Source organism: Dreissena polymorpha, chromosome 5, assembly GCF_020536995.1.
Source record: "Dreissena polymorpha isolate Duluth1 chromosome 5, UMN_Dpol_1.0, whole genome shotgun sequence".
Classification (NCBI taxonomy): domain Eukaryota; kingdom Metazoa; phylum Mollusca; class Bivalvia; order Myida; family Dreissenidae; genus Dreissena; species Dreissena polymorpha.
In genome coordinates, this window is record NC_068359.1 from 106,468,629 (window position 1) to 106,496,469 (window position 27,841).

At 35.5% G+C, this 27,841-nt stretch overlaps 1 protein-coding gene and 1 long non-coding RNA gene across 2 annotated transcripts in view; one reads left to right on the plus strand and one right to left on the minus strand.

Annotated features, from left to right (window-relative positions):
* Window positions 1-27,615, minus strand: part of LOC127832132 (ski oncogene-like) — an 81,399-nt gene extending 53,784 nt beyond the window's left edge. Inside the window, 2 exon segments of the mRNA XM_052357370.1 lie at window positions 26,149-26,455; window positions 26,457-27,615. Coding sequence (XP_052213330.1) covers window positions 26,149-26,455; window positions 26,457-27,052 — 903 coding nt within the window. The 5' untranslated portion in view covers window positions 27,053-27,615.
* Window positions 15,676-18,582, plus strand: LOC127832134 (uncharacterized). The gene is made up of 3 exons (XR_008026706.1): window positions 15,676-15,726; window positions 16,640-16,777; window positions 17,581-18,582. It is a non-coding gene; the product is annotated as an uncharacterized LOC127832134 (long non-coding RNA).
* Window positions 27,616-27,841: the final 226 nt, after the last annotated feature.

The following is a 27,841-nucleotide window of genomic DNA, read 5'->3' on the forward strand; positions in this document are numbered from 1 at the left end:
CGCCGTACACATTTTATCCGGTAACAATTTAATTTCAGTACAAGTATATTACCATTTATCGAACTGAATAACACAAATTGTCCAGAGGCATGTGATAATACTGTTTAAGGCCCTTGGTACGCATCTGCACCACTCACTATACATGAATTCCTTGTAAAAGTCGTGTTTTAATAAGAGCGCGAAACATAGTCGAGATCCACACAGGAAACGCGTGCGTGTTAATACTGGCAATGTGTTGCAACTAAATATAGACGTGCAACTCGGTACTTATGGAGGAAAAGTTACATCGGCTTTAATTTACATTATAAAGATAGTATTGACCCATGGAAAAAAAGTTAATTGACATATAAAAAAGTAAATTAATAGGCAAGGCAAAGGCAATAATTTAGCTGACTTGAAGAAAAAAGTGAAGTGAAGTTGAATTTATAAGCAATTTATTTATGTTGTTTATTTAATTCATGTCTTCTAGCACCTTATCCGTCGGTAGCATCGCCAGACCGTCGAGTCGTCCGCAGTTTGCATTTTGAGCAGATCATGTCGACATGCCAAACAAACAAAATCGGTAACAGTTGCTTTAATTAGCAGCTAATAAGGCAGGCAGAGAACTTGTTACCGTTAACAATAAGTACCGCGATCTTTTAATCTTTTAATTGGTAGACCGGACCGACCTTAATTGTTAAGAACTTGTTAGCTTTGAATAAAGCCGCATACGGGTTTATTATATTGAACCGTCCAAATCCGTAATTGGCGAAAACAAACAAATAAATTATTGTTTTCAGCTGGCATAAGGATGGATTAAATTGCATGCTAATTGTTTGTTTTTATTACGGGGAAAATATCAAATAATTCAGCCGCGAAAACTTTTTATTAGCAAAAAGTTATTTGTTTTTCTTTGTTCACATTGACGAAAATCACGTGATTATAAAGTTGGCGACGTGACGACGTTTTATGAAAAAGAAAAAAAAACGTCCATGCCGAGGTAGGTATTTTATGCCGTTTTATAACTTTTATTACTTGTACAACTTTATATTACTTTTGAAATTTCACTCAATTTCCATACATAATAGCAAGAAAGTTACTGGCGTTATTGTCATTATAATACTCGCTTTATATATCACCGCAATTTCTTTAATTAGGGGGCACTTCTCCGGGTCATCAATTCTGACAGGGGGGCAGTTCTCCGCCCCTTATTAATCAGCAGGGGGGCAGTTCTCCGCCCTATACAAAAACAGTGAGGGGGCAGTTCTCCGCCCAGTGAAAAATCTTTGGGGGGGCAGTTCTCCGGGGGGGGGGGGGCACTTCTCCTAGAGCCTAACTAGCCGATTTTGGTATATTGCACATTCGGAATATCCCGCTATATTGAAACTAAACATTGAATGTAAAAGACTCATTTATGACGTAGCGTTAATTTTACAAAACAATTGTTTTGTAAACCGTTTCAAACAAATACAAAATAAACACATTTTCAACATTTATTTCATTATAATAAAACTATCGATAGCAATAAGCGACCACTATCTTGAAGACCACCATGGTGTGAATGCCTGATGAAATCAATAATTAGCCGAAAAATCGCTGATAAGGTGTCATAAACAACACTGGTACACACGGTAAGTAGAATCGGATTGTTAATTGGAGGGCAATAAAGGGATTAGCGGTGTTAAGTGTTAACGAAACAGAGCTTGAATAGCGAATTTTATTGGGAACCTATACACCCTACATCGTTTTTTACGAATGTCGGGACAAATCGTCTCATGGCGGGACGGCGGGACAAAGGGCCCAAAAGCGGGACTGTCCCGCCGAGATCGGGACGTATGGCATGTATGCAAATATAGTGTTTCTTAACCTTTTTACTCGATAACTGCAGACGCTCTTAAATTCGATCGAGACGACCAGAACAAATGGCTTCCTGTTTCGCTGTGGTGAACGTTGTAACAAATTGCAGTGAAAAGTTGCTGCAGCCAACCCTTATAAATATAAACACATCTGCTATGTTCAGTCACTCAACTTCAGTGACTTAATTATTTGAATGTGTTTGTTCACGTTCAAACATGCAACTTTCAGCAGATACCGTTGAAGCATGTTCAATTTCAAGCAACATCGGGAAACATGACGTAAGATTTGTTATGCATTATCTTCATTAAATGGGCATATGGAGTCAGACGGTAATCCCGATATCTGGAAAACCAGTTCTTATTTTTATTTTTTTAAATAAACTGGTATTTGTTATACAGACTTATGATCTACCCTATCCCAGAATGCCATTGATAGTGTATAAAAGCATTTTTTACTACATAAAATAGATTCCAGTTGATGTATATGTATGATTTTTGATATTTCCCAATTTGATGGATTTCACGACGCGAAAATTCCCAATTTGAAGGATTTCGCGACTCAAAAATTCCCAATTTCTAGGGGACAGGACCTGTTCCCAAACAGGTGATAAAAAATGCTGCATATATTTGGATTTGTACATCTAAAACAGGAAATGAGTACATACACAAACAATATGTGTTTTTTACAAACTAAGCGCATGTAAACAATTAGCCATACAAAGAATGTGCAAAAGTTAAGCACAAATGTTGAGACAAATCAGTTATTAAACTGAATTCAAAAGTTTCAATTAGCCAGTATGATCATTCACTAGGCCATGATTGGACTATTCCCCACCTGAATATTAGACCTTTGTAATGACATGTGGTGGTTCAGACTCAGAGTACATGTAGTGGATCAATACAGTCTACTCAATGGCCTGATTACAACTACATGTTACAATAATTAAGTCTTAAAGCCTGACTATTGATTGCACTCTGCTGGTCAAGCTGACCTGGCAGGCAGTATTGACCAAGGTTATCAACTGACCAGTCAGTCATTCTGGAAACCAGAAATGTACATTCACATTTCTCCAATGAGCCACTTGTTTGTACAACAAGAGCTGCTAAGACACAAGAGACAGTGTGTTGGACTACTCTTCAGCTAGTATTTCATTAATACAGGGGTATTTTCTGCCAGTCACCTAAAAATGACTACAGAGACAAATTTGTACAGTATCTGCAGTAGTTGTGTTGTTAATGCAAACTTAAAGTTGACAATTAAAAATGAGCACGAGTTTGACCCATGTATTTGACCTGTGCGGCCTTGACCTTGACCATTCACCACTCAAAATGTGCAGATCCATGAGAGAGACATGCATGCCAAATATCAAGTCAGTATGTTAAATAGTGCAAAAGTGTGAATGAAATGAGCGATTTTGACCCATGTATTTGACCTGTGCGACCTTGAAGGATGACCTTGACGTTGACCATTCACCACTCAAAATGTGCAGATCCATGAGAGAGACATGCATGCCAAATATCAAGTCAGTATGTTAAATAGTGTAAAAGTGTGAATGAAATGTGCTATTTTGACCCATGTATTTGACCTATGTATTTGACCTGTGTGACCTTGAAGGATGACCTTGACCTTGACCATTCACCACTCAAATGTGCAGATCCATGAGAGAGACATGCGTGCCAAATATCAAGTCAGTATGTTAAATAGTGCAAAAGTGTGAATGAAATGAGCTATTTTGACCCATGTATTTGACCTGTGCGACCTTGAAGGATGACCTTGACCTTGACCATTCACCACTCAAAATGTGCAGATCCATGAGATAGACATGCATGCCAAATATCAAGTAGCTATGGGCAATATGGCATAAGTTATAGCAAATGTTAAAGTTGGCGCAAAACAACAGACCAACGGACCAACCAACCAACAGACAGGGCAAAAACAATATGTCCCCCAGTATATACTGGTGGACATAAATATTAAATGAAATGTGAGGCCAAGAAACTATATTTTATACTACTGAGAAACCATTATTAATCGTCAGGCATTAATTTTCATAAATTTCGTCAGTCGAGAAGATCCTAACGAACAATCATGCTCTATGTTTGAACAAAAACAAACACTAAGTTGAACAATATTTTAAAACTTTACCGTAGACATGAGGCATTAAATTCCAACATAATCCATGCACACATTCACTGCTGTTTCGTCATCAAGATTAATCCGGTTTTGACACAAAGGGATGTAGATTACACAAGGTACTTAACTGACACGTTACACTTCTTTAAAATGCGTGTGCAGTACAGCTGTATCGAATGCGTTGACTTCGTTTATGTAGAATGGTAATGAATAAGCGCTAATTGTTTATAACTTTATTACCCATTAGGTGCATTGTGTTTTTCAGGGGTGTTGCATATTAGCCATCATGCAGCGAATGCCGATGAAAGACAATAAACCAAATGAAAAGATGACAATGTGTGATCAACATGCGTATTTATCACAAATTAATAAAGAATATTTTAATTGCTGTTTGATGTTTGATTGTTTGCGTTTAACCACACTTAGTACTATTTTATATGTATCAATTTATTTATTTTAAAATTATTGACAGTATTGATTTGTATACCGGTAGTTTACTTTTTAAGAACAAACACACACATAGAGTTTATAATTTTGTTCGCACCTTCCCTAATTGGTGCCGATAAAGGTACGATTGTTGTCAGTATGGCAATTATAATAATAGAAAAGACTTATTAGCAATTGGCTTCGTTGTTACAAACACTCGTTTACAGTTATTCGATTCCACTTGTCAGCTAATCATAACAATGAACGTGTGAATGGCATACATTAAGAGGGTCCATTACTGTCCCTTGATAACAAAAGACTAGTTAATTGGCATGTTACAAACAGGCCCCACCTCCTGCAGTGATTCTCAAGTGTGTTCCCGCATTCGTACCACGATTTTTCGCAACTGCGATTGATCGCGAAAATGTATTACACACAAATCGGATATTAACTGACGCATTTTTTAAAAATTCAAAATCAGAAATCGGCGAATTTAAGTGCTGAAGAAATCGTCATTTTTATAAAAATGACGAAATTTTGTGCTGTCGAAAATAAATGGTTTCACAGTATTTACCAATTTGAATTCATTTATTGAATTCAATTAAGTTTGAGGTAAGGTTTACATATGAGTTACCCACACCCAAAATTACAGCACAATACATGTACCTCCCTTCAAATCAAGTAATTGAGCACAAATCATTTTCTATTTCAAGTAAAAATGACTTTGATCAACAGGCCCTTAAGTGACCCCACCCTAAGTCTGAATAAAAAGGTCGCTGTGGTGTAATGGATATGGTGTCCGCCTAGACACCGGGTGGTCACGGGTTCGATCCCCACAGAGGAAGCGTTCTTTAGATCTCCCCCATAGACACCAAGTACTGGTTCTAGGCCCAGAAAACGGACTCGAGAGCGTTTATATAAGCCTCAGGCTTTCAATGCAATCGAGCTAAAATAAATACGTTTAAACTAAATGTATGTTGCATATTTAACTTAAGCTGTACATTAGGCAGACACCAGATGAGTAGTATAACTGTGTCTATTCAGTGAGAAGTCTTGCTAATTACACTGCTGAAACCACACTTAATTGTGTCTACTGTAACCTAACTATGTTGGTTAAATATTAGCTTTTAACAGAACAAACACTGTCCTCCCCCTTCACTGTTGGAGGGTATAGTATTGTGCATTGAAGTTCCCAAGGCAGTTGACCTCTAACAAAATGCCTAACTACATGTAATGCCTTATGATAATTTCTAGTGTATAGACTGACCACTCTACTATAATCAGATTAATATGTATTCACATTAAGTTATGCTGTCCATTCATAGTTTTAACTGCAGCATGTACACTTGTACATGTACCTATATTTAAGTATAGTTCATTCAGATACCTCAACATATAAATCTTTCATAGCATACACAAAATTAAAATTTGAAAGCAAGAGACTGTTTTTGTACAATAACAAAGTATATACTGTTACAGATATCCTTGATTAATAACAGGGAGTGACAGAACTAGCAAACAATGATGCAATATTTGGTTAGCGTCATGTATGCAAATGTGATGTGTGTTCCTTCTGTAATAAAAACCAATTAATTTTTGTTATGGTCTTTTCATACATTCCGAGTTTAAAATGTCAATATTGCATAGCCAGTGAACAATTACTGCAAGGCAGAATGTACAATTGTAAACTCGTAAACTCGGTCAGGTGAGGCTCAGGGAAGGGCATTTCTCCTCTCATTAACCACACAGGGGGCTTATACATTCAGTCACTGTATTGTGTCTTTCAACCCATAACTGTTAAATGCTCTCTATAATGTTAAAACATAGTTTAAATGATCATCAAGATATTTAAATATCTTTTACAGTTAACACTGTGTCACAGGTACAAACAGAACAATTGAGAGCACTTTAGCTATTTCCTAACCACTATTTCCATGTTAATCATATCATCACTTACGTCTTTGATCACAATTATGCATTATGAATATTAATGCTCATAAAAGGTTCAAAGGCAGGCAATCAAACAAGTGTGAATACACATTATTATAAACAAATCAATCACCTTTCCTTCGAGTATTATAAAGTGATGAACCATAGTAACTGTTTTAAGTGTTGGTGGTCTGTGTACAACTTAAAACTTACAGGGGTGTCAATTGGCCCAAATTTGAAATCCGGAAAATTAAGCCGTAGGATAAAGGGAAGAGAGGGCCCAACCCCCCGAGCCCTAGCTTATTGTTCTTTTTTTATAGTCTTTCTAGGTGCAATTTCTGGTGAGTACAATGCGAAATATTATTAACCAAACCATCCGTAACACCGCAGGTGTATTTGTCATTCTAAACAAATGATATTAAGAACTTCGAAATGTAATTAACAAACCAGCGTATCCGAAAACGACTGTCCGAAAACATGTCGCGATACATCATTTGCAAATGAAATAAAATATGCATATCGTTTTACTGCAGAAAATGAAAACCAGTAACCAGTAACCTAGCAAATACGCAGTCAATATATAATTTGATTAACATATTGTTTTAAAATATGATATTGCAGTGCTTTACTTTGCCAGTGCCTGCTCATGTCAGTGCCAGCCGCTTACCAATCAGATATCAATAAATAAAATCGGTACCAAGCGCAAATGTCCGGAATGCCGACGATGCTATAACAATATTCGTTCTGAAATGATACCGCATTAAAAGAATTTTGTCCCTACCCCCACCCGCCTTAAACAAACTCATCGGATTTACATTCACCTCAAAATCAACCCTGGACGGCTCAAATCCGGATTTCCGGAATAATCCGGAAAATTGACACCCCTGAACTTAACCAAATGACTTTTATGTAAGAATCATAGACCAAATAATATTAATTATCAAACTTTGTTTTTTATGCATTTATATGTATGCCCAAAATACTAGCTTTCAAGAAAGACCCCATGCTAATTGTACATGTAACTTACTGCAAATTAATAGTCTTAACTATGTAACATATACTTAAATCGAGCAGTAAACATGTGAGCTGTGCTTCATGGCAATTATGAATGGACAATACACTGGGTGACCTTTGCAATGAAATGTGATCTTGACAGTTTGCCCTGAAGCTTAATTTGATAGTTAATAAGTCCATAATGAATAAATATTGTAAGGTGTATAATTTGGTTGAGCTTCAGAGCTTTCAACTAAGGCATGTTGTTGATCTAGCAATTTCTTTGATCACAAACAAATGTTTACATATTTTGCTGGTCACGTTGAGGGAAGGTGGTGGTCCTTAATGATGAACACAACAATAAAAAGGGTGAATGTTCAAGCATTATATAAAAATATATTATTTAATGCATGATCTTATTCCATGTTTTGTTGTTGGTGTTATAAACCTGCAATAACAATTGAAAGAGGATTTTAATTTACAAGGGTTAAACCTAAGAAGGTTGCCTGTACAGTGTTATGTCATTGAGTTTTTCTGATCTCTGGCGTTTTATTTGTTTTAAAACAAAATCTGCGGATGATTTTATAAAAAATGTATCACAACTACATTTTACTTCTACCTGTAGCAATGTTTTTTCACTATTGGGGAACTGGGGTCTGGGCCCTTTGGATTGAGAACAATCCTTCTTGTTTTGACTTAAATTGGGAATGTGATGCTGTTGATTTTCCTGCTAACAAGTACTATAAAATTGAGGGAAAAGTGTCTTAAATACTAACTTGCAAAGTTGGATAGGTAGATGAACGAAATATTGCAATTTATTAACTTTTTTGGTTTAAGTCTTCAATTTGTAATTTTTGACTGCTATTTTGGAGGAATAATACAAATTTTGAAATTGGGAATCATGGGCCATATTTCAGCCACAAATTCGAAGCCCAAAAACCGCTGGCTACCAATTAAGCTTCAAGTTTAAATAATAACTCTCTGGGATTTCAATTGAAGCACAATCCTGCTTTGTGATGCAAACATTTTGCAATTGTTCTCACTTTTGAGTCCTGCAAATTATCTGACTAGCATCATTTTAATGGAAAGCATAATTTTAATTTATAATATATTTACTGAAAAAGAAGTTGTGTTAAATCTCATAGTATTTGACTAAAATGTACGCTTACAGGTCATTTCTAGCCCTAGCCATTTATGGGTCTGACAGACCCAATTCCAAAGCTAAATGGTAAATAAATTCCAAATGTGAAAAAAATTTGGTTTAGAAATCATTATTGAGCTGATGAATGTATGCTAATTAATAGCCAGTCTCATACCTTCAAGTGTCTTCAAGTATGATTTCAATATTCTATGGTGTGTGATTTAACTCAATCCTCTTGTAGTAATACAATAAATGTTCCTAAATTATAAAGTTATAATTATTAAGTACTTATTATTCAAGAGTATTGTCGCAAAGTTTAGTGCCCACAATTTTCTAATATCATTTAACTTTTGCAGGAATAAACTCCCAATCTGCATATTGCATTTTTCCTGAATTGGCCAGGAATAGTCCTGGTTTTCAAAATCTTGTGAAAATGCTTACACCAAAAAGCAGAATTCTGTTTCAATTGGAAGAGATCTTTTTTCTGACTTTTCATACTAGCATGCAACTTCTGCGACTCAGTCATTGCACTTTAAGTACAAAGCCTACACAGAGGCACTAGAGCTTTACCTAAATATGGTATTTTATTCTTGTTGTGAATGTAACGTAACGTTATTTGCCGCGCCGCGATTAAGTGTATTACGTCCCCGACGTCACGCCATATTTTTTGTTGTTTATATACGTCATTGTTTATATTTGAATCTGAAGTAAAAGGAAGAACCTGAACACACAACGCTTTGTACCTTTATTATCCCACACAATCGCGATATTGGTGCCGTTACAAAAAAAATGAATCTACAGAAAATACAGATACAGAGAGAGGGTCACCGCCGTTTCATTGAGAAATATTTGGAGAAAATCGAACAATATAAGGAGAACGATTCATTGACCGATTTTCACGCTATTCTCAACGCTATCCAAGCGAAAGTCACGATTCTAGAGACACTGAATGAGAAAATACTTTCACAGACGGAGATAGATGGATTGGAGGAAGAAATTTTTCAAACAGACACGTATTCAGCGGAACTGGATATCCAGCTGTGTCGCTTACGAGCTTTCCGAGATCAACAGGAGAAGAGAGCAGCCCCGCATACTACCGATCTACCACGAGATGACCAGAGAAATTCAAGTAATCAGCAGCGCAACAGCAATGGTTTGAACCCAGACGCTTCTTCTTTCTTTCCCGACAGAACTGTGACGCCAGGAAGTGTGGCGGCGAACTCTAACAGCCTGGCTCCCGGCGATGTTGTACTGAAGATAGGAAACGTTAACGCCACGAACATCAGCCACAACGAAGCCCAGGAGGTGGTCTGCGGGGCCACAAATATCCTGCCACTCACAATCAAGAAAGGACCCAGAATAAACGCCTCTATGTCGCCCACGCACATCGGGTCCGGTCAGTTTGCGTCCCCTCGGGAGCAACATGATAAATACTCTACACTTCCAGATTATCGTATGGGAACTGGGTACCAAGCACTTAATAATGTCTCTTGTGGATATAATAACGACCAAGAAAGTGGTGCATATGACATGCGTCAGTTGGAACAAACTCCGCCAATGTCTGGGTATAGTACCATGCCTGTGAGTGGTAGTGCGAATAAACAGAACACAGATGGTTTCAGGCCCGTGCAACAATCACAACAGAATAAGTCATCTGGTATTCAGTTACAGTTTAATCCACCAACTCAAATTGATATACGCAATGACAACAGGCACAACCAAAGAGGAGATTATAACGATGGTGGTAGTTACAGTCAGCCAATGTCGCATGTGCAATATACGAACGGAAATCGGACTGAGTCTCCGTATCAAAGGCAAACATCGGTAGGTTCTAATCGCCAATATCCTTATTCAGGTCACCCTCAAAGTTATTTTAAAAAACCTACTCCATTTTCTTCCGGTTGTGCAGATAACTTCACTGACAACAGCGCACAGCATCCACGTGCTCAAAGGCAGACGTCGTCCGGAAGTCAGCCAGTTGGTAATGTGTACGACGCGACAATTAGCCCTGGCTTTCAGTCCTGCTCTTACATGTCAGACGAACCTCCGCCTACCCGACCCCCACCTGACCTATCAACCAACTCGTTCCTTCAAGCGTTCCGGAGATTTGCCAGCCGGAAGTCGTTGCCCACGGTGATGGTATTAGACAATGATACGACTTATATTGCTGCTGCTAATCACCTTAAGAAGCTATTCAACTACCAAGTCGTACAAGAAGAACTCAGCAGAAATGGAACAGAGTGGCGATTTATTCCCAAACGTACAACGTGCAAACTCTAACCATTAGAGACGGTCAATGATATTGAATAGAAACCATTTATGTATTAAAAGTTAAACGCGCAATTGTGATTGAAATACTGAAATAGACAGCTGAGTGTACATGTAATTGAAATACGAGAGACAGTTAAGAAATTGTTATTCAGAAACTGAGTGATAAACATTTGATATTCATTTCAAATCAACGTGTATACTTGTGATCAAATCAGTGTTTTTGCAATCTTACGATTGTCACGAATGATTCAGGATTTCATAAGTAATGATACATATTCTCCTCTGATTGTTAATAATTGTCACTTTTCGTGGCCCCCAGAATGTTGTGAATGTAACGTAACGTTATTTGCCGCGCCGCGATTAAGTGTATTACGTCCCTGACGTCACGCCATATTTGTTGTTGTTTATATACGTCATTGTTTATATTTGAATCTGAAGTAAAAGGAAGAACCTGAACACACAACGCTTTGTAACTTTATTATCCACACTATCGCGATAATTCTTGGCAATTGAGACTAACCAAAAACAAGAAACCGTCAGAGACGGATGATGCTCCCCAAAGGTTTTTTTGTCACAATATTGCACTATATATTCAGATAAAAAGGAAATGTCTTGAGGGCACAGTAGTTGGGGGGACAAGAATTTGTTTATAGAAAATTTCAAATGGCCATAACTCTGTGAAAAATCATCCGACCAGAACCCGCTGATAATATGCACATCTCCTCTTGGTAGTGAAGCTTCCCATAAAGTTTCATTGAATTCCGGTCATTAGTTGCTGAGAAATAGCCCGGACAAAAATTGTGCACGGACGGACGGACAGATGAAGCGGCGACTATATGCTCCACCCAAAATAAATTTTGGGGGAGCATAATAAGGTATTACATAATGAACAACATGTACATGCATACTTCAGTTTTACATAACAGTGCATAATCGTCAGACTGTCATTGATTTGTAATTGCAATAATCCTCAAGGATGAAAGCCTTAAGGCTACAAACATCTTTTATTGTTTATGAAAGGTGATAGCAAAACATATGTAATCATAATCTGAAAACAATGCAATGTGTGTAACTGCATTTAGGTGCCAGACATACACACAATAGTATATATTGCCCCACAACAAATATGATTATGCAACATTTAACAGAATAGATGTTTTTTGAAATTGAATATATATTTTGTTTTGTTTTTATTTCCAAAATTTCATGCAGCAAACAGATTTTAAAGTATTATATATTATAATTGTTTATATACATTTTTAAACCATAATTTATTTCATTTACTAAAAATGCATACAGTCAAAGTCCATCTACAGTACAGAATACATGTAGCTTGTTATTGATCCGCCCATTAGTGCCTTCCTATTATCTGAATACAGTGTTTTTGTTAGTCTCATGACTGTGTGGAGTGCAAGGAGCAAACCCACCTGTGCAGTATGGTGAACATCTACCTAACTCACATGCGCTGGGAACGGGAATTGAACCCGGGTCACCTAGGTAAGAAGAGTGTGTACTAACCACTGCCCAAACCGAACAGACAAATTTGCATTTTGCGAAAAATGTGAATGGCAGTGGTAGCCCTGCTACCCCCTGAAAGCCTCATCTTTTTATGGACCAGAACAATTTGACCAATCAATTATTGAAACGAATGCTCTGAGAATGACTCTTGAAGATTTTGCAAAAAGGTGCCCTTCGAAGTTTAAAAAAGATTTCACTGTAACCCCTCAAAGAAAACTGCCTCAGAACTCAGCCGAGATATCACATGTCTTGAAAGTTACAAATCAGTGATTTTATTGGTAAATTGTACTTTCCCAATTGAGGAAAAACTATGAAATTGCCACCTGAAAAATTCCCAAAAGAATGAAAAATTTCGTCCATTTTTTCTCAAAGCGCATTATCTGCAAGTTAACAATTTAAATAAGGGCTGAAATTGAACATTGCAAGCAAAGAGGTACATAAAAGAATATTTTAATGGGTTTGTACAATTGAGAACCAAGCAATTAAAAATCCCGCAATTCCCAGTCTGAGGATTTCACTACTCAACTTATCCCATTTACATGGTTTTAGCGCTAATGTTGCTGCAAAAAATTAATGTCCTTTATAAAAAATTAAAAATGCATGATTTAACACTTTTAAATAATTATCCATAAAACTTACAAAAAACTTAAAATATTAAACATAATGAAATCAGTTTAATAGATAGTATAACTTATAAAGAATTATTTCTTAATTCACCAACCCTATTTTCAAAGTTCAAACATATGAGAGATTTTGGGAAAATATACTTTTTCCATTGGGAAGATGACAGCATTATGACTATATAATCAGCTTAAAAGTCCTGTTCACAGCAGTCACTATCATTGCTTACTGACAAACCTGATATAAAACAATATACATGTAAAGTCACTGACTGATAAAAAAAGTGGTCGCCTGAACAGGCAAGTTTTGCAAATACGTGTATAATAATATCATATTCGCCTGGGGTTAATAAATGTTAGTTTTCAGTTTCAGTCTTGGATGTAATCCAGTTGCCTGATTGGTCCAGTGCTTTTTTGTTTCCGAATTAAACAAAATTAAAAATAGGTACTCTTATTAATAACTCAATTAGTTTATCTCCCTTGAGAACTCATTGAGTAGACACAGTCACTTATCGAACATTGTTAGTCAATCATGCCCAACGCATTATCTTAGTATTATCATTGGTTGGAGAAAACGCTGTGACAAATTTATTTTAATGTATTTTCTGCATTATTTTGCGGACACAACGAAACATAAACTGCACAAGAAGGATAATGGAAGCAACAACAAAAAAGAACAATCAACAAACAAAAGATCAAACTGTCATGGAAGAATAATCAACGCTGGTTTCATTTTGATGACTTTAAATGAGTATGACTTTCACAGTTTGTCAGCAGTTTTCGAAGAGATCAACTTGGAAACGCACAACTCAATGATCACATGATAACCATCAAAATCAAATCATGTATCCAAGTAAATTTGATCCTGTACCTGCGATTGCTTACTGGCTGGTATGTGTACATTAAGTAAAAAACATTTTGTTTAAACATGATATTAACTTTCATGTAATAATTTACAGTTATTTTTTATCTAACAAGGATAAAATCCTGACAAGAAATTAAAAATGTCATACTTGTTCCATGCCATCCTGGCCGTCTAGATCCCATCGAGATCCCGGCAAAGAGGCAAATCGGTAACAAATCAGATGTTGCTAAGGTGTCTTGTAGCATCGTTTACCCAGATGTGTGAAATTTTAGTCACAAGTGCTATTACATCATTTTTTCCCCAACCGCCTTTAAGTTTAAGAGCATAGCTGTCATGTCAGACATGGATGTCAGTGACTAAGTGATGAAATGTTGATGTCTTGACACTTTGTTTTAAATTTTTTGTCAGATATTAACTTCAAATAAAACAGAATCAAGTGTTTATTTTGTTTAGATCTTTAAAGTTCAATAATTCTTAAATGTAAAAAAAAGGTGAAAATGTTACAAAAGGATTACCGATATAAATATCAGGCTAGTTAAATTTGATTTGGCAAGAGATATTTCCAAGCTGGTAGCCTGACTGCACTAGACTAGTAGTGCCTAAATAAATTAAGGGCAAGATTGCACGTTGAGAGGACGAGTGGCGTTTGACAACCATGCCCTTCCGCCATTATCATCCAACTAACAACAACCCTAGCTTCTGACATTCTTCAGTGCTCCAGCTAAGCCTTAATGGATGGGTGCCCGGCCCTGCTGTTCCAAAGCCCCACCTGCCCTTTTGAGGTCCTGCCCTGCACTTTTATTTATATACAAAAAATATTTAAAAAAATTGACATGATAATTTATAAATCTCTTTTTACAGTGTAATTAATTTATTCCTCATTGTAGACATTTTAATTGCATGTTTTAATACTATTACTAATGTGGATAATATATTCTAACATTAGGCCATCCTTAAAAAGTTGTTTGTTTGGCATAACCCGACCCAGGTAAAATTTGGTGCGTAGGTAGGTAGGGATTTTATTTTTTTTTAGTAATTTTTTTTCTGACATTGAACTCCGACATATACCAAACTAAAAAGTAATTATCAAATAAAGCTCCAAGTCTTCTGCCCTTGGTAAAGATTTTTCTGCACCGTCCGTATCACCGCACGTGTATTCGTAAGTCTATTTTTTCTATAAAGAAATTCGAAAATATAATATAATCGACGAAAAATACTTGATATGAAAACGACAGTCCGAAAAATTGTACGCATTTTGCAATGAAATAAAATGTGCATATAGTTTGACTACAGAAAAAGAAAACAAGTAATAAGGCAATTACGTAATTAATAAACTATTTGGTTGACATATTACTTTACAATAGCATAGTTTGTGAGTAAAAAAAACAACAAAGAAATTATAACATTTTTATTTCAATCAAGAACAGAAAGGTGCAACATCTTCGACATGTAACTAATTATTTATTTATCATCCTTTAATTCAGATCGATAGTCGGTAGAAATTTGTCAAGTGATCAGCTTCAAAATAATTTATTGAGTGTTACACTTCTTTTCATTTGCTTATTTTTTATACGACTTTTGCCATCGGCCGTTATATTGTAGGCAGACGACAATATCAACTGTGTATTCCATTATCTGCGCATAATTCACCCAATATTACCCGATAACAAACTCAATGTTGATTGGCCAGCTACCATATGCGCTTCAAATTGTTCATGGAAACAAACAGAAAAATAGTTTTAAAAAACACTCCGGATTAAAATGGCGGATGTTTTCAATGAAATTTAACGAGATTTAAGCATATTCAACTTGTTTGCCATTAACTTTGAACAATAATCTAAACCAATAAAAATAAGTCAGTGGAACTTTAATTTTCCGTATTTTCTCTTGATTTTTACATGGTTTAAATTAACCTCAGCTTTAATAAAAATGAATACAGTAGGGCACAGTCGACAGTGACAATTTTCGGATAAACTTCCTGGTTTTTGTCAAAGGTAAATTAAAATAAGTTTTTCATTTGTTTTTCTCATTAAAAAAAAATCAAAGTTGGTCTTAAAGGATGGAATTTCATGTTTAATGAATCTATTACACCAATCATAATGTTTGTATGAGCCGTTTTGGCGGTCATAACGACGATTTTAGACGCTGTTTATGTGTCTGTTTGCCTAGGTAGTTGTCAAAATCTTAAACACATCTCAATTTATCATTTGTTGTTGAACTTTTCTATAATGACAATATTAACAATTCGTTGAACAATTTACGGGCATATATTCCCTTAGACGTATTCTACTTTCATTTTATGTACTTAAAATTATTGTATTACATTTAACAGACTGTGAACTGAGCAAGGTTGTATTAAAGACTTATATCAAATTTATGTTGCAAATCTTTGTGCAATCTCACAATGACAGGTTAGCGATGACAATTCCATGCGAAATGATAGCATTAATGCATATATCAGGAATGTGTTAAATTACAATGTATATTTTTATTGGTACATATTAAAATGTATTTTTGTCAAAATTTATAGTTTTGGATGTCAATATTAATGGTTGTGTTCATGATCAAGTTTAACATGAAAGCAATGATGATCTAAGATTCATAACAACAAATAAAGAAAGTAGAAAGAAAAAAAATATCTTTCTCATAAAGCACGACCAACTACACAAATATGTGGTAATGCTTTTGAAACGTTATATTTTCAATGAATTGTCAGACATGACCAAGAAGTTGCAGCTTAAGAAAACTGATTAAATGTTCTCAGTAAATATGTTTCTGGACTATTTAATATTGTTAAGATTGTATTGAGATGTAATACTTCAGCAGACCTTTGTTTTCATTGTCATATATTATTTTCAACTATAACACAATCATACATTAATATTTTGCTATATTTTATTTATTCAGGGGCAGAACCTACTACCTGGTAGTTTCAATGATGAACTATCATGATATAGGGCTAAAAGATGGATGTGCCAAATCCACCTCATGAAAAACAGGTTGGGCAAAAGTGGAGTGCGAACACTAAATGATGTGCTGCTACATGTAAATAGCGGGTTTGATATGATTTACACCTTGCATTGTTTACACTGCACCTTCATGTATACCATGTGACTTTAAGATCTGTGTTGGTAGAATAAGGCGTGACCCAGATAACATTTTTAAGGATTTCTTTTTAAATTATTTCACCATTTGTAATGGGATAAAGTCGAGAGCTCGCTCATTGGTGAGAGTGTTCTATAGATATTATGATTTTTTTTTAACAAATCAGTAATTTTCAGTAAAGTGCAATCACGCGTTTGTAATATGAAGTCCCAACACTGATCCGACATTTTTCTAACCGTTCAAACGCGTCATTGCACATTACTGAAAAAATACTGATTTGTTTAAAAAAATCATGATACCTATAGAAAACTATCACGAATCAGCCGGCTCTAGACTTTATCCCATTTAAAATAGTGAAATATTTAAAAAGAAATCTGTGAAAATGTTAACTGGGGTGCGCTTTATTCTCCAAACATAGATGATTTACCTTTATGGTGTTAAGTATGGATACTATTTTTTAATATTAAACATTGACAATATACTATTCACTATGCATATCTTGAGGGTTCAGATTGTATAATGTACCAAGCAATAATCTTTTTTACGTCTTGATTATATATTTTTAATAATATTTCTTGTGTTATTTTCACATAGAGTAAGTTAAACAAGCATTAAGGCAAAACTAAAACATGACATGGTTTTCAATTTCAATAAATTGTTGACAAGCCTATGGGTATCTACTGGTGATATGTATTTTGTATGTGTTTGTTTAAGGTCAGTCATTTTTATTTTAATTATTGCAGATCTTTACAAGTGAATTTGGCAAATCCTGATGCAACCTGAGCTTACCAAGTTTACTGACAGTTAGGACTCTGTGTGGATGATAATATGGACAAGGTGATTTTTGTTCAAAGAATAAATACAATACTTTTTTATTGATGTGCATGAATTTGAGTAAAAAAATATCAACAATGTGTATCTTGTGTTGTTTTTCCAATCAGTCTGTCATCCATAGGTAATATATTAAGTATGAGAAGGGAATATTATTTTTTTTACATTTTTGTTGTTTCTGCACACCATGTCAGATACATGAACATATATTTTATGCCCCCAAAGGGCGGCATATAGTTTTCGCACTGTCCGTCTGTCAGTCTGTCTGTCCTCCGTAACACTTTTCGTGATCACTCTCTAATTCAAGTAGTTCTAATCCGATCGCCAAACTTGGTCAGAAGTTGCATCCGGATAATGTCTAGGTCAAGAAGAACATGGGTCATGCCGGGCCAAAAACTATGTCATAGGGTCACTTAGTGCGTTTCAAACATTCAGCATGGTGTCCGCTCTCTAATTCAAGTAGTTTTCATCCGATCTTTCCTAAACTCTGTCAGAAGTTGTATCTACATAATGTCTACGCCAAGTGTGAACATGGGGCATGCCGGGCAAAAAACTAGTTCACTAGGTCACTAATTGCGTTTTAAACATTCAGCTTGGTGTCCGCTCTCTAATTCAAGTAGTTTTCATCTGATCTTCACCAAACTTGTTCACAAGTTTTATCTAGATGGTCTCTAGGCCAAGTTCGAACATGCATGCAAAGAATTGGCAGAAAAAAACATCTACAAACTGCAGCAGATGACATATGTAACAATCAAAATTTAAATATTGAACACCTGTTATGTAGCAAACTAATAGTTAAATAAAATAAAGGCGATGTATATCTCAAAAACATTTACACACTTATGCTTTTATGTAGTGACAAAGTTACAGTTGGGGGCATCCGTGTCGTGTGGACACATTTGTTTGATTAATGATAAACAACTCTGGGCTTTCCTTAGACCTCCAATCTCAAGAGTCAATGACTCTTGGGACCAAATTTTCAAGAGTCAAAATCAAATTTGTATGAGTCATAATAATAACGCAGGAGAGTCAATGATCTTTTGTACTGAGAGATATATATATATATATATATATATATATATATATATATATATATATATATATATATATAAAGCAACAAATTTACAAATATCTAAACATTTATTTCTTAATATATTCCAGTCAATAAAAGAGATAATGCAAACATACATTGTGACCAACATTGTGAAAAATACACTCGCACTTGTAGTGACATACATGTAATATATATCAGGGGTGTCAATTGTCCCAAATTCGAAATACGGAAAATTAAGCAGAGATTCAGAGACCGTAGGATAAAGGGAATAGAGGGCAAAGCCCCTCCAGCCCTTGCTTATTGTTATTCTTTATTTTCTTTCTATGTGCAATTTCTTGCGAGTACAATGCAAAATTTTATCAATCAGACCATCCGTAACACCGCATGTGTATTTGTCATTCTATAAAAAATGTTATAAAGACCGTTGGAAATAAATTAAAATCGACGAACCATACCGTATCCGAAAACGGGTAGAGATACGTCGTTTGCGAATGAAATAAAATATGTGTTTTGTTTGTCTGCAGAAAATGAAAGCCAGTAATAAGTAACCTAGCAAATACGCAATTCATATATAATTCGGTTGACATATTGTTTTAAGTATGATATTTCAGTGCTTTACTCTGCTAATAGATAATTTATAGTTGGCGGACAACTATAGCAACGTTCGTAGAATGGTACGGTTTTGGGAAAGTAGCGAAGATGTTTTAAAACAAAACAAAAAGATGTTTCGTCAGTTACTTCTCATGTCAGTGCCAGCCGTTTACCATCAAAATACCTCCTTAAACTAACTAATTGGATTTCCTATCATCTCAAAATCGACCCTGGACGGCTCAAATCCGGATTTAATTATTTCATGTGCCATCTTTACCGAGGACGTGCGACAAACACGCCGATTTTCTATGCCGTCTTAAATGTTTAATTATTACACCTATGTTGTAATCAATTAGCAGATGCAGCATCCAAATTTGTCACTTTGCCACACGGTCAGTTATACCAGTTCTATGGTTATTATTAGCAACTCTGATGCAAAGCGTGTAAATTTACTTTGTAGACAGTACATATGCCAGCATAACTTTCGCGCGTCTTTGAACGGAGCAAACATGGAATAAAACAGGGTTGGGTACACTGTATTCAGCATTGGAAATACATTCTGACATATTGTGGAAGTATTTCTCAAAATATTGTGGATAGGGATGTTATAATTATATATTGGATATTATTAAAACTGACGCAGGTGAGTCCATTCTGTTTAGGTGGGTTGAATACATGTCGTTCCTGCAAACAGCTGATAACAAACGCTCAGATAAATAATGGAACGTTGATACACGCGCCATCGAACCAGCAGTGTTTTAATTGGTCATTATTAGATTTCTCAATGGGCAAAACTCCGCTTACTGGGCGGACTTGTGCTTCAAACGGGCGATATAGGTTAGCGTCTACCAAAAGATACTCCGCCCCAAGCCAATTATCGATTACTCTTAATAACTTTTGATCTCTTTGACGCAAGTCGGTACATTCCCCTGGGTCAAATGTGACGCATGACGTAATTTTCTCAAGAGTCAAACTAGGGTATTCTGTAATTTTCAAGCATCAAAACCCGGGAGCTCGGGTCAAAGGAAAGCCCTGCAACTCATTCATAGTGATCTAACTATAAAATATTCTTTACACGATAAGAAATACATTGTATTGTATGCCTGTTAATATTGTGGTCTGAAAATAATATCACTAATACTTAGTGCTGCAACAATACGCCAAAAACGGTATTGCAATATATTGTCAGTTCAAAAACTTGTATTGCAATATATCGCAATATATTGCTAACTTGTACTAGAATTATAAGTCGCCAAATACCCGATAATCCCGTATATTCCAGTTTTAAAGCTAATTCTGGTAAATATTTACTATAAATGTGCTCAAGAATAACAGGAAACACAAACATTCGCAAATTTTCTTAAGTATTAAAAACATTATGGCGTTTGTTACTATTTAAAGATGTGATGAAATAACGTCCAACCGGGACATTTTTGTTTTCACTGAACACGCGTAATTCGCCTGACGTGATGTTTCCGTTTTTATACAACACAAAATACACCCATACTTTCCATGCGACGCTCTACATGTCTGCATAATTTTCGCGCGCTTTTTATTGAGACAAAGGATAAAGCACTTTTTATTTGACACAATATTTTTTATTGTCGCGTAAGCATAAACATTTGGAAGTGTGTTTTCTGATTACAAATTAAAAATGCTCAATTCAGAATCGAACGAAACATTTACAGTTGTGCGCAATTAATTTAACGATAATCTATTCAAAAGCATCAACGAATGCTCCCATGTAACAACGCTACTCCGTATAATACACTTTTTAGGATGCTATTTTTACGTAAAAATTTATTTACACCGCTTTGCTTTGTTTACCTTGATATCGTTATTTCGGATGGCTTTTCTGGACGAAATGTAAATGAATTTTTGTAAAATTTTCGTACCGGTATGATGAAAATCGTATCGCAATACAATATGCGGATTGCGTATTGCGATATATACCGATATACCGGTATATTGTTGCAGCACTACTAATACTGTTGTAGTTCATTTAAACATCAAGATATGTGATGTTAACGTATGTGTTCATGTTATGTTTGTATTTGATTTATTTTTACATGTAAATGAATATTTTGGTGTTTTAAGTTCAATCTATAGTGAGTTAATTAGTGACGCGTGCCATTAAATATGTAGTGCTTATTGCTTTAATTTTGTTTTAGTTGAAAATCATGTTTTTGAATCTCTACGTATGAAAATAATGCACTAGTGAATTTGGTTTGACACTTATGCGAAAATTAATAATATATTAACTTCAAATACATTGTTGATCAAAAACAGCATGTATATGCAATTCACAAATTACTGTTTCCATAGCAACTGTTAACTTAATGTATTTTATCTCCTTAATTTTATCAATCATGGAACAAAATTGAATTGCTAAATAAACAAAATAATGTCTGGCAGTACAGACACACAACACAAATTGTATCATGAGGAGTTATTCGTTTTAGTTTTAAGTTCATAGCTGTACAAAATGTTCAATTTCTGAATACACACCTTTTTCCAGAAAATGTGCATATATTTATGTATATAATAAACATGTTAATGATGTTCCATATCTGTCCAGAACATATTTTGTTGATTTTCTGTGCTTTTTTTGGCTTAAATTTTTTAAAATAGTAATAAATATGAAAAAAGAACATTTTTTGTTCCCATGGCAACCATGAGTATTTACGGATTAATATAAGTGCAATTAATTCCGTATTTTGAAATTAATTATGTTCATCCAGATACGCGATCAATGGAGATATTATCAACACAAACTGATCAGCATAACATGTATCGATACTGGTTGAATAAGGACGTCATTTCATCCAAAACGGGCATTCAGCATTTATGACACACAAAAAGTGACAGACCTAGATGGGTCATAATCTCGTTCCCAGCCACATATCTTCATCGCCTATGTAGGATGGCCATGACTTAATGATCGACTATCCATTGTGACTTTTTGAAAAATGCAGCTGCAACCTTGATTTTTATAAACCTGTTTATAATAATGCATACACATACTAAATCAATAAAAAACTTCCGACAAAACATCTTCTTAAAAAAGATAGATTGACTATGTATAAAGATACAGGGCTCAACATTAACAGTTGTCCTATTGCCCCTGGCAAGTAAAAGTTGGATCCGGGCAAGTTATTTTATAATCTAGTTGTCCGCCCGGGCAAGTGCAAAAAAGAACAAAAAGCATTTAATTTATACTTTAATTAGACTTTAATTGTTGCAATCATTTTGTTAAATCTTCAAAAATAACAAAGGCTTTGTGGTGTATCAGTTTACAGTTAATGTGGTACCATAAAACGTTGTGTATAAGGTGCACTTTTTTACCCTAAAATTTCATTTTAAAAACTTGATGCGCGTTATGCACAACTACAGCCATGCCAAGACATTTTTTCCCTGTCAGTTACCCAGTAGCGGTAATTCGCATCATTCTGTTTTCCAGTGTTTTAACTGTATGTTAATAATAGTGTAATATTGACGATCTGAATTATCATAAATATTTTCTATCTTTTTCAGGTACGTACAGAGCATTGAAATCAAATAAATTTGAAGAAGAGAATGAAAAACAAGGAAGCCATTTTTATTTAAATGTTATTGTTTTCCCACAATATTATACCCTACTGTACTAGGGTTACACAATTTTTTCTTGCTTTTCAAATGTGTTAATAAAATTGATGCTGTGTTTGTTTACACATTTTCATACGTCTTGTCAAGATTGAGGATGTGATTATCGAGCAATTTGCGTCACCTGTCAAGTTTTGTATAGCTGGGCTATTATCAAAATATGCGAACCGGCAAACGGCTTCACACCTCCATTGTTTGTTTATTGCCGGTAATGTCGTAATGGTGTTGAGAAGTTTAAGTCGTTAAAGTCTCCTGTCAATTACAGACACTCGAAAAGAACGCATGATATCGGCATTGTAAATAAAATTCGCGGTTGTGAATTAGTCATGCATGAATAACCATGTGACAATACCAATCAATAATGTCAGTTTCTTAGTTATAACTAATCCATCCGTTATGTGTACTTCACGATAAGTCGTGGACAGTTACTTCGGAGACAAATGATGAAAACCTTGATGGTATCCTCGTGGAAAGTGTGCATTTCATGCATAACTCATTTAAATCCAAACATTTATTTTTACGCATTATATAATTAAAAAAAAAAACACAACTTAGTTGTATCGTTATCGTCTTTAAAATAATTAATAATTGAAGCAATAAAAGAACACGTAAGATCGGCAAATTGAACATAACGATTTTCAGTTAGCCTGCGGTACAGAATTTTTCCCCCGATTTTTTTTGCTTCAAAAACTTTTTTTCCAGATTTTTTAGCTTTAAAAAGTAGCTGCGCGTTATACATGAATGCGCGTTATACGCAACGTTTTACGGTATTTCATGTTTGGGCAAGTGGCTTACGTTCAGGGCAAGTAGATTTTCTAAGTACTTGCCCGAGAGGGCAAGTTGGTTTTTAGGTTAATGTTGAGCCCTGAGATATTGACATCTATATACATAGTCGAACTATATTTTTTTTTAAGAACTAAACTTCTTCCCAAGCATACTAAATCTAGCCCCAGGCCTTCAGCGCCTACGGCGCTTTGATTTCTCCAACCTTCCATTTCAGATTCAAATCCATGTTATGCAACTTCATGTGTAATTTCAAAAAAATCAGAGAAGGCGGTGATCACAGCTTGATTGCTTTATCCTTCCGTTTAACTGATTTTAATCGATTAGAGGTTAAACGACACTCGACAGCTAATTGGTGTTAATCTGTTGTGTAATGTCAATAAAGGTGTGAAAACTCGCGAGTCGGTGTTTATTACATGTATTCCCTATCAGAGCGGTTCTGCGCGCTACTTTCAATAAGGTAAGTGCAAGCGGAATAATTATCAAATTAAAGTTATTCAAAACGATTACCTGTTTATGTTTTGTATTTATCGTGTATTGTATTTCATTGTATAAACTATGGCTTTTTAAGTGTGTTATTGTTTATAATATGCTAGACAAAGTTGATAAACAAAAAGATCTTTGTGTATGTTTAATGTTAGTACGTATACGGAAAATAAATTAAATAATCCTGACGATTTATTTACATGCTAACGCAGTGTAATTGTTAACAGAGATTCACTTAAATTTTTGCCCGTCATCAGAAAGTCCACGGGAATCACGTTTTTTACATGCTGCGTATGACGCAATAAAACATTTCTTTGTACATGTATCGTATTGCATTCAATCTAAATTTACATTCGCTTGTCCAATGAAAGCTGTGTCCCATAATGCACTGTACTATTTCCTGAAAAATTGCGTAGGCATACGAATTTGTTTATAAAATTCGTAAAAATATTTCTCGTCATAAATGTTTAAGATTATTTTTTCATAAGTGATGTAATTATATTGGATTATCGGATAAATGTGCACATTAAAAAAGCGGTATGTACTGTATACTGTATTCGTTCGAATCGGTTTATATGCACAGGGGTTTTTTTTACTAAGAAAGTGACGCCGATATTCGGCGTCTTCCCCTACCAGAATTTTTTCCCTCAAAATACAATTTCCCCACCAAAAATATCATTTTTCACTAAATTATAATATTTTCTCTCAAAGAAATGATTATTTTTCCTTTGGGCATTCGACAATTATCCAATTTGCACCATGTACAACGATCTCGCTCTCTCTCTCTCTCTCCAGACGAACACAAAAAATCTGGGAATCCCAGTTATTCTAAATATAGCTCTTAAATTACGTCATGTAAGCTGGGCAACTAATCGTAATAATCATGTGACTATTTTACTGGATACCGGTCTTGCGCGAGAAGGGTGTTTCGTCAATTTATTACCGGAAACCAGTTGAATTTTCATCCGGGCTATGTGCAAGCCAAGATATAAACGTGAAAACAGAAAAAAAATGTCTCACAATTGGCGTTCTTACACAAACAAAATAAAACATTCGGACTCGGAAGATACTGAACGCATCGAGGCATTTTCTAAGAAAGAATCATCGAAAACCGTTATAACCCAGCAGGATTCTGAGGTAATCAACATCGAACATTGTGAAAGTGAAAGTAGACAATCGGCAGCTGCCGCTCCTTTGAAATCACAAAATTGACATCGTCCCCCGGCCCCAGTACAGAAATATAGTTGAAAACATTTCCCATTATCAAGATCTACACCCATCTATTAAGAACTTTGACTTTAATACGTGTTAAATGTGTTTAAGAACAAAAAGGACAGAGACAAGCCTCTTTTAATGAGTTATAGACATTGAAATGAACAGTTTTTATTTTTTCCCCTAATATGTCTCTTTCGCACTCTTTTTTCCCCTGTCACCCAGCGTCCAGCGTCTTCCCCTTTCTCTAAAAAAAAACCCTGATGCATGTATTTGCGGATGACAACAAAGCATGGCAAAACACAGGGCCTATATTATTGGCTATACTATACCTGTTTTTATAACTCCCTTAAATAAATAAGCTCAAAACTTATCAGGCTCTCCGTTTATAAAGCTGTCCGTTTATAACGCTGTTGCGTGGCTTGGACCCCGTCATCCGCGTTATATTGAGTTACAGTGTAATAAGAATAAATACATAGAAAGCCTTTAAGGTAAATTTTGCTACATAAAATTTTGAGCCAGAGGGAGCCAGAGGGAGCCCTGCCCGCCCGCTCGAAAGTGCCCCTTTAGGCTTTATGACAAAATACTGCGCGTCGAAAGTGTCCTTTTGACAAAATAGCCCCCCCCCCTGCCCTTTTCAAACCGTAGCTGGAACACTGTCATATTATGTATATATATATTAACTGGTATACTATTATAACAAAAATATTACCTGTATTTTTCTCTTGTATTTTTTGCTTGCATCAAAGCGCGATTTTACTTGCTCGAGAATGTCCCTTAGTTTATCAAGTCCTGGTTGGTGTTTGGCCAATAAAACATAACACCGCCAATTTGAAGAATCAAAGCCCCAATGGCATGTACGATTTTCCAGAGATTTATGCGAATGACAAACAAATTTTTGTGGAGTTAGCCAAAATCCACAGTCAGTGCACTGAATGCAGTATGCATTTGGTGATGTGTATGCGTCAGGATTAAAGTTTCCTCCACACTTTCCGAAGCACTCATGATAAACTTTAAAACAGTTGGGCGAAGGGTGTGAGAAGGGGGTCCTCCCCTGAGCTTCTTAGCAAAGCATTACACAGACGTTCAGCATCAGTTTTTGTAATAAGCCCGCAACTGGGTGCTGACGATGGGAGATCCCCTGCGAGTTTTAGTATTTCTAGCTGCTCTGGCTGACACCGGGAACAAAAAATGTGCAGATCGTCACAAGCTGCATTGATTTCTGAAAGTTCTAAATCTTTAAGCACAGTTTTAAAAATCTGAGGCAAACATAACCTCTTTTCACCGCCAACATTGAAACATGCAATCCTTTCATTTTCAAGAAGGGTTTCCGTCCTCTCACTTCTGCTGTTATCTGCAGGTGTAAACACGGGCAGTTGTTGGACCTGGTGATTGAAACGATACATGTACTCAAATTCTTTGTTTAATCCACTCCGTGATTCAAATGACTTGCGTGTAAGGTCATCCCCTGTTAGTTTTAACATGCGTGAATGAGGCGATCCATTCGGTAGCATAACAACACCACCGGGGCCTTGTAGTGTCCTATTTGCTGACGTCTGGAAACTTTTTAGAACCCGCTGAATTTGCGGGCTCACAGATTGGGGTGCACTTTCCATTAAACACTGTTAAAATCCCTCTTTACTTCCGATAATATGTCCCGAGCCGACATTTTGTTATCAACATGGATGAACTTCACATAAACTAAGACACAACACCGACTACTGCAACGTGTTCACTGATTGGATCACACAAAGTGTGGCGGCTGTCCCATTTACTGATTTCGCACAATGCATGTGTCCTTGGGTTGTTTTTCTGGCATATATGTTACTAAATATGAAATGCTTTTAAACAAGAACCATAAAGTACTGATCATATGGAATGTTTCGCTGGTTACGGAGCTTATGGTCAAGTTCCGTTCCGAATATACAAGAAAAAATGCATAGATATATGCGTCGTATAGAACGCTATTCTATTACCCTCCCAACAGCTTGCATAAGTTTTATTCACTTGGTTTAACTCTTTGAGTTTTTGTTGACAATCGTGACATTGGCATCTATTTTATGACATAAAATTATATATGAAACAATAGCGTATAAGTGATAATTAACTTTACGGATCAATGAATACAAGTCTAACTTCCCCTAGCATCGTGTGGTCACGACTAGTCAATAGTTGTGTCTACTTGAATGTCTAGTCTCTGACGTCACAACATTCAAGTCGTCTCGCGCTATCGCTATTTGTCTATAGCCTGTTTCAACAATGGTAGTAGTATGATCCGTATAGAGTATATATGTTTCATATTTATCAAACAATATTAACGAAATATCATTATTGCGCGACTAAATCACTTTGACATAAAGATCATTAAACTTATTTCATTTCAGTAAGTATCTTTAAAATAAAAT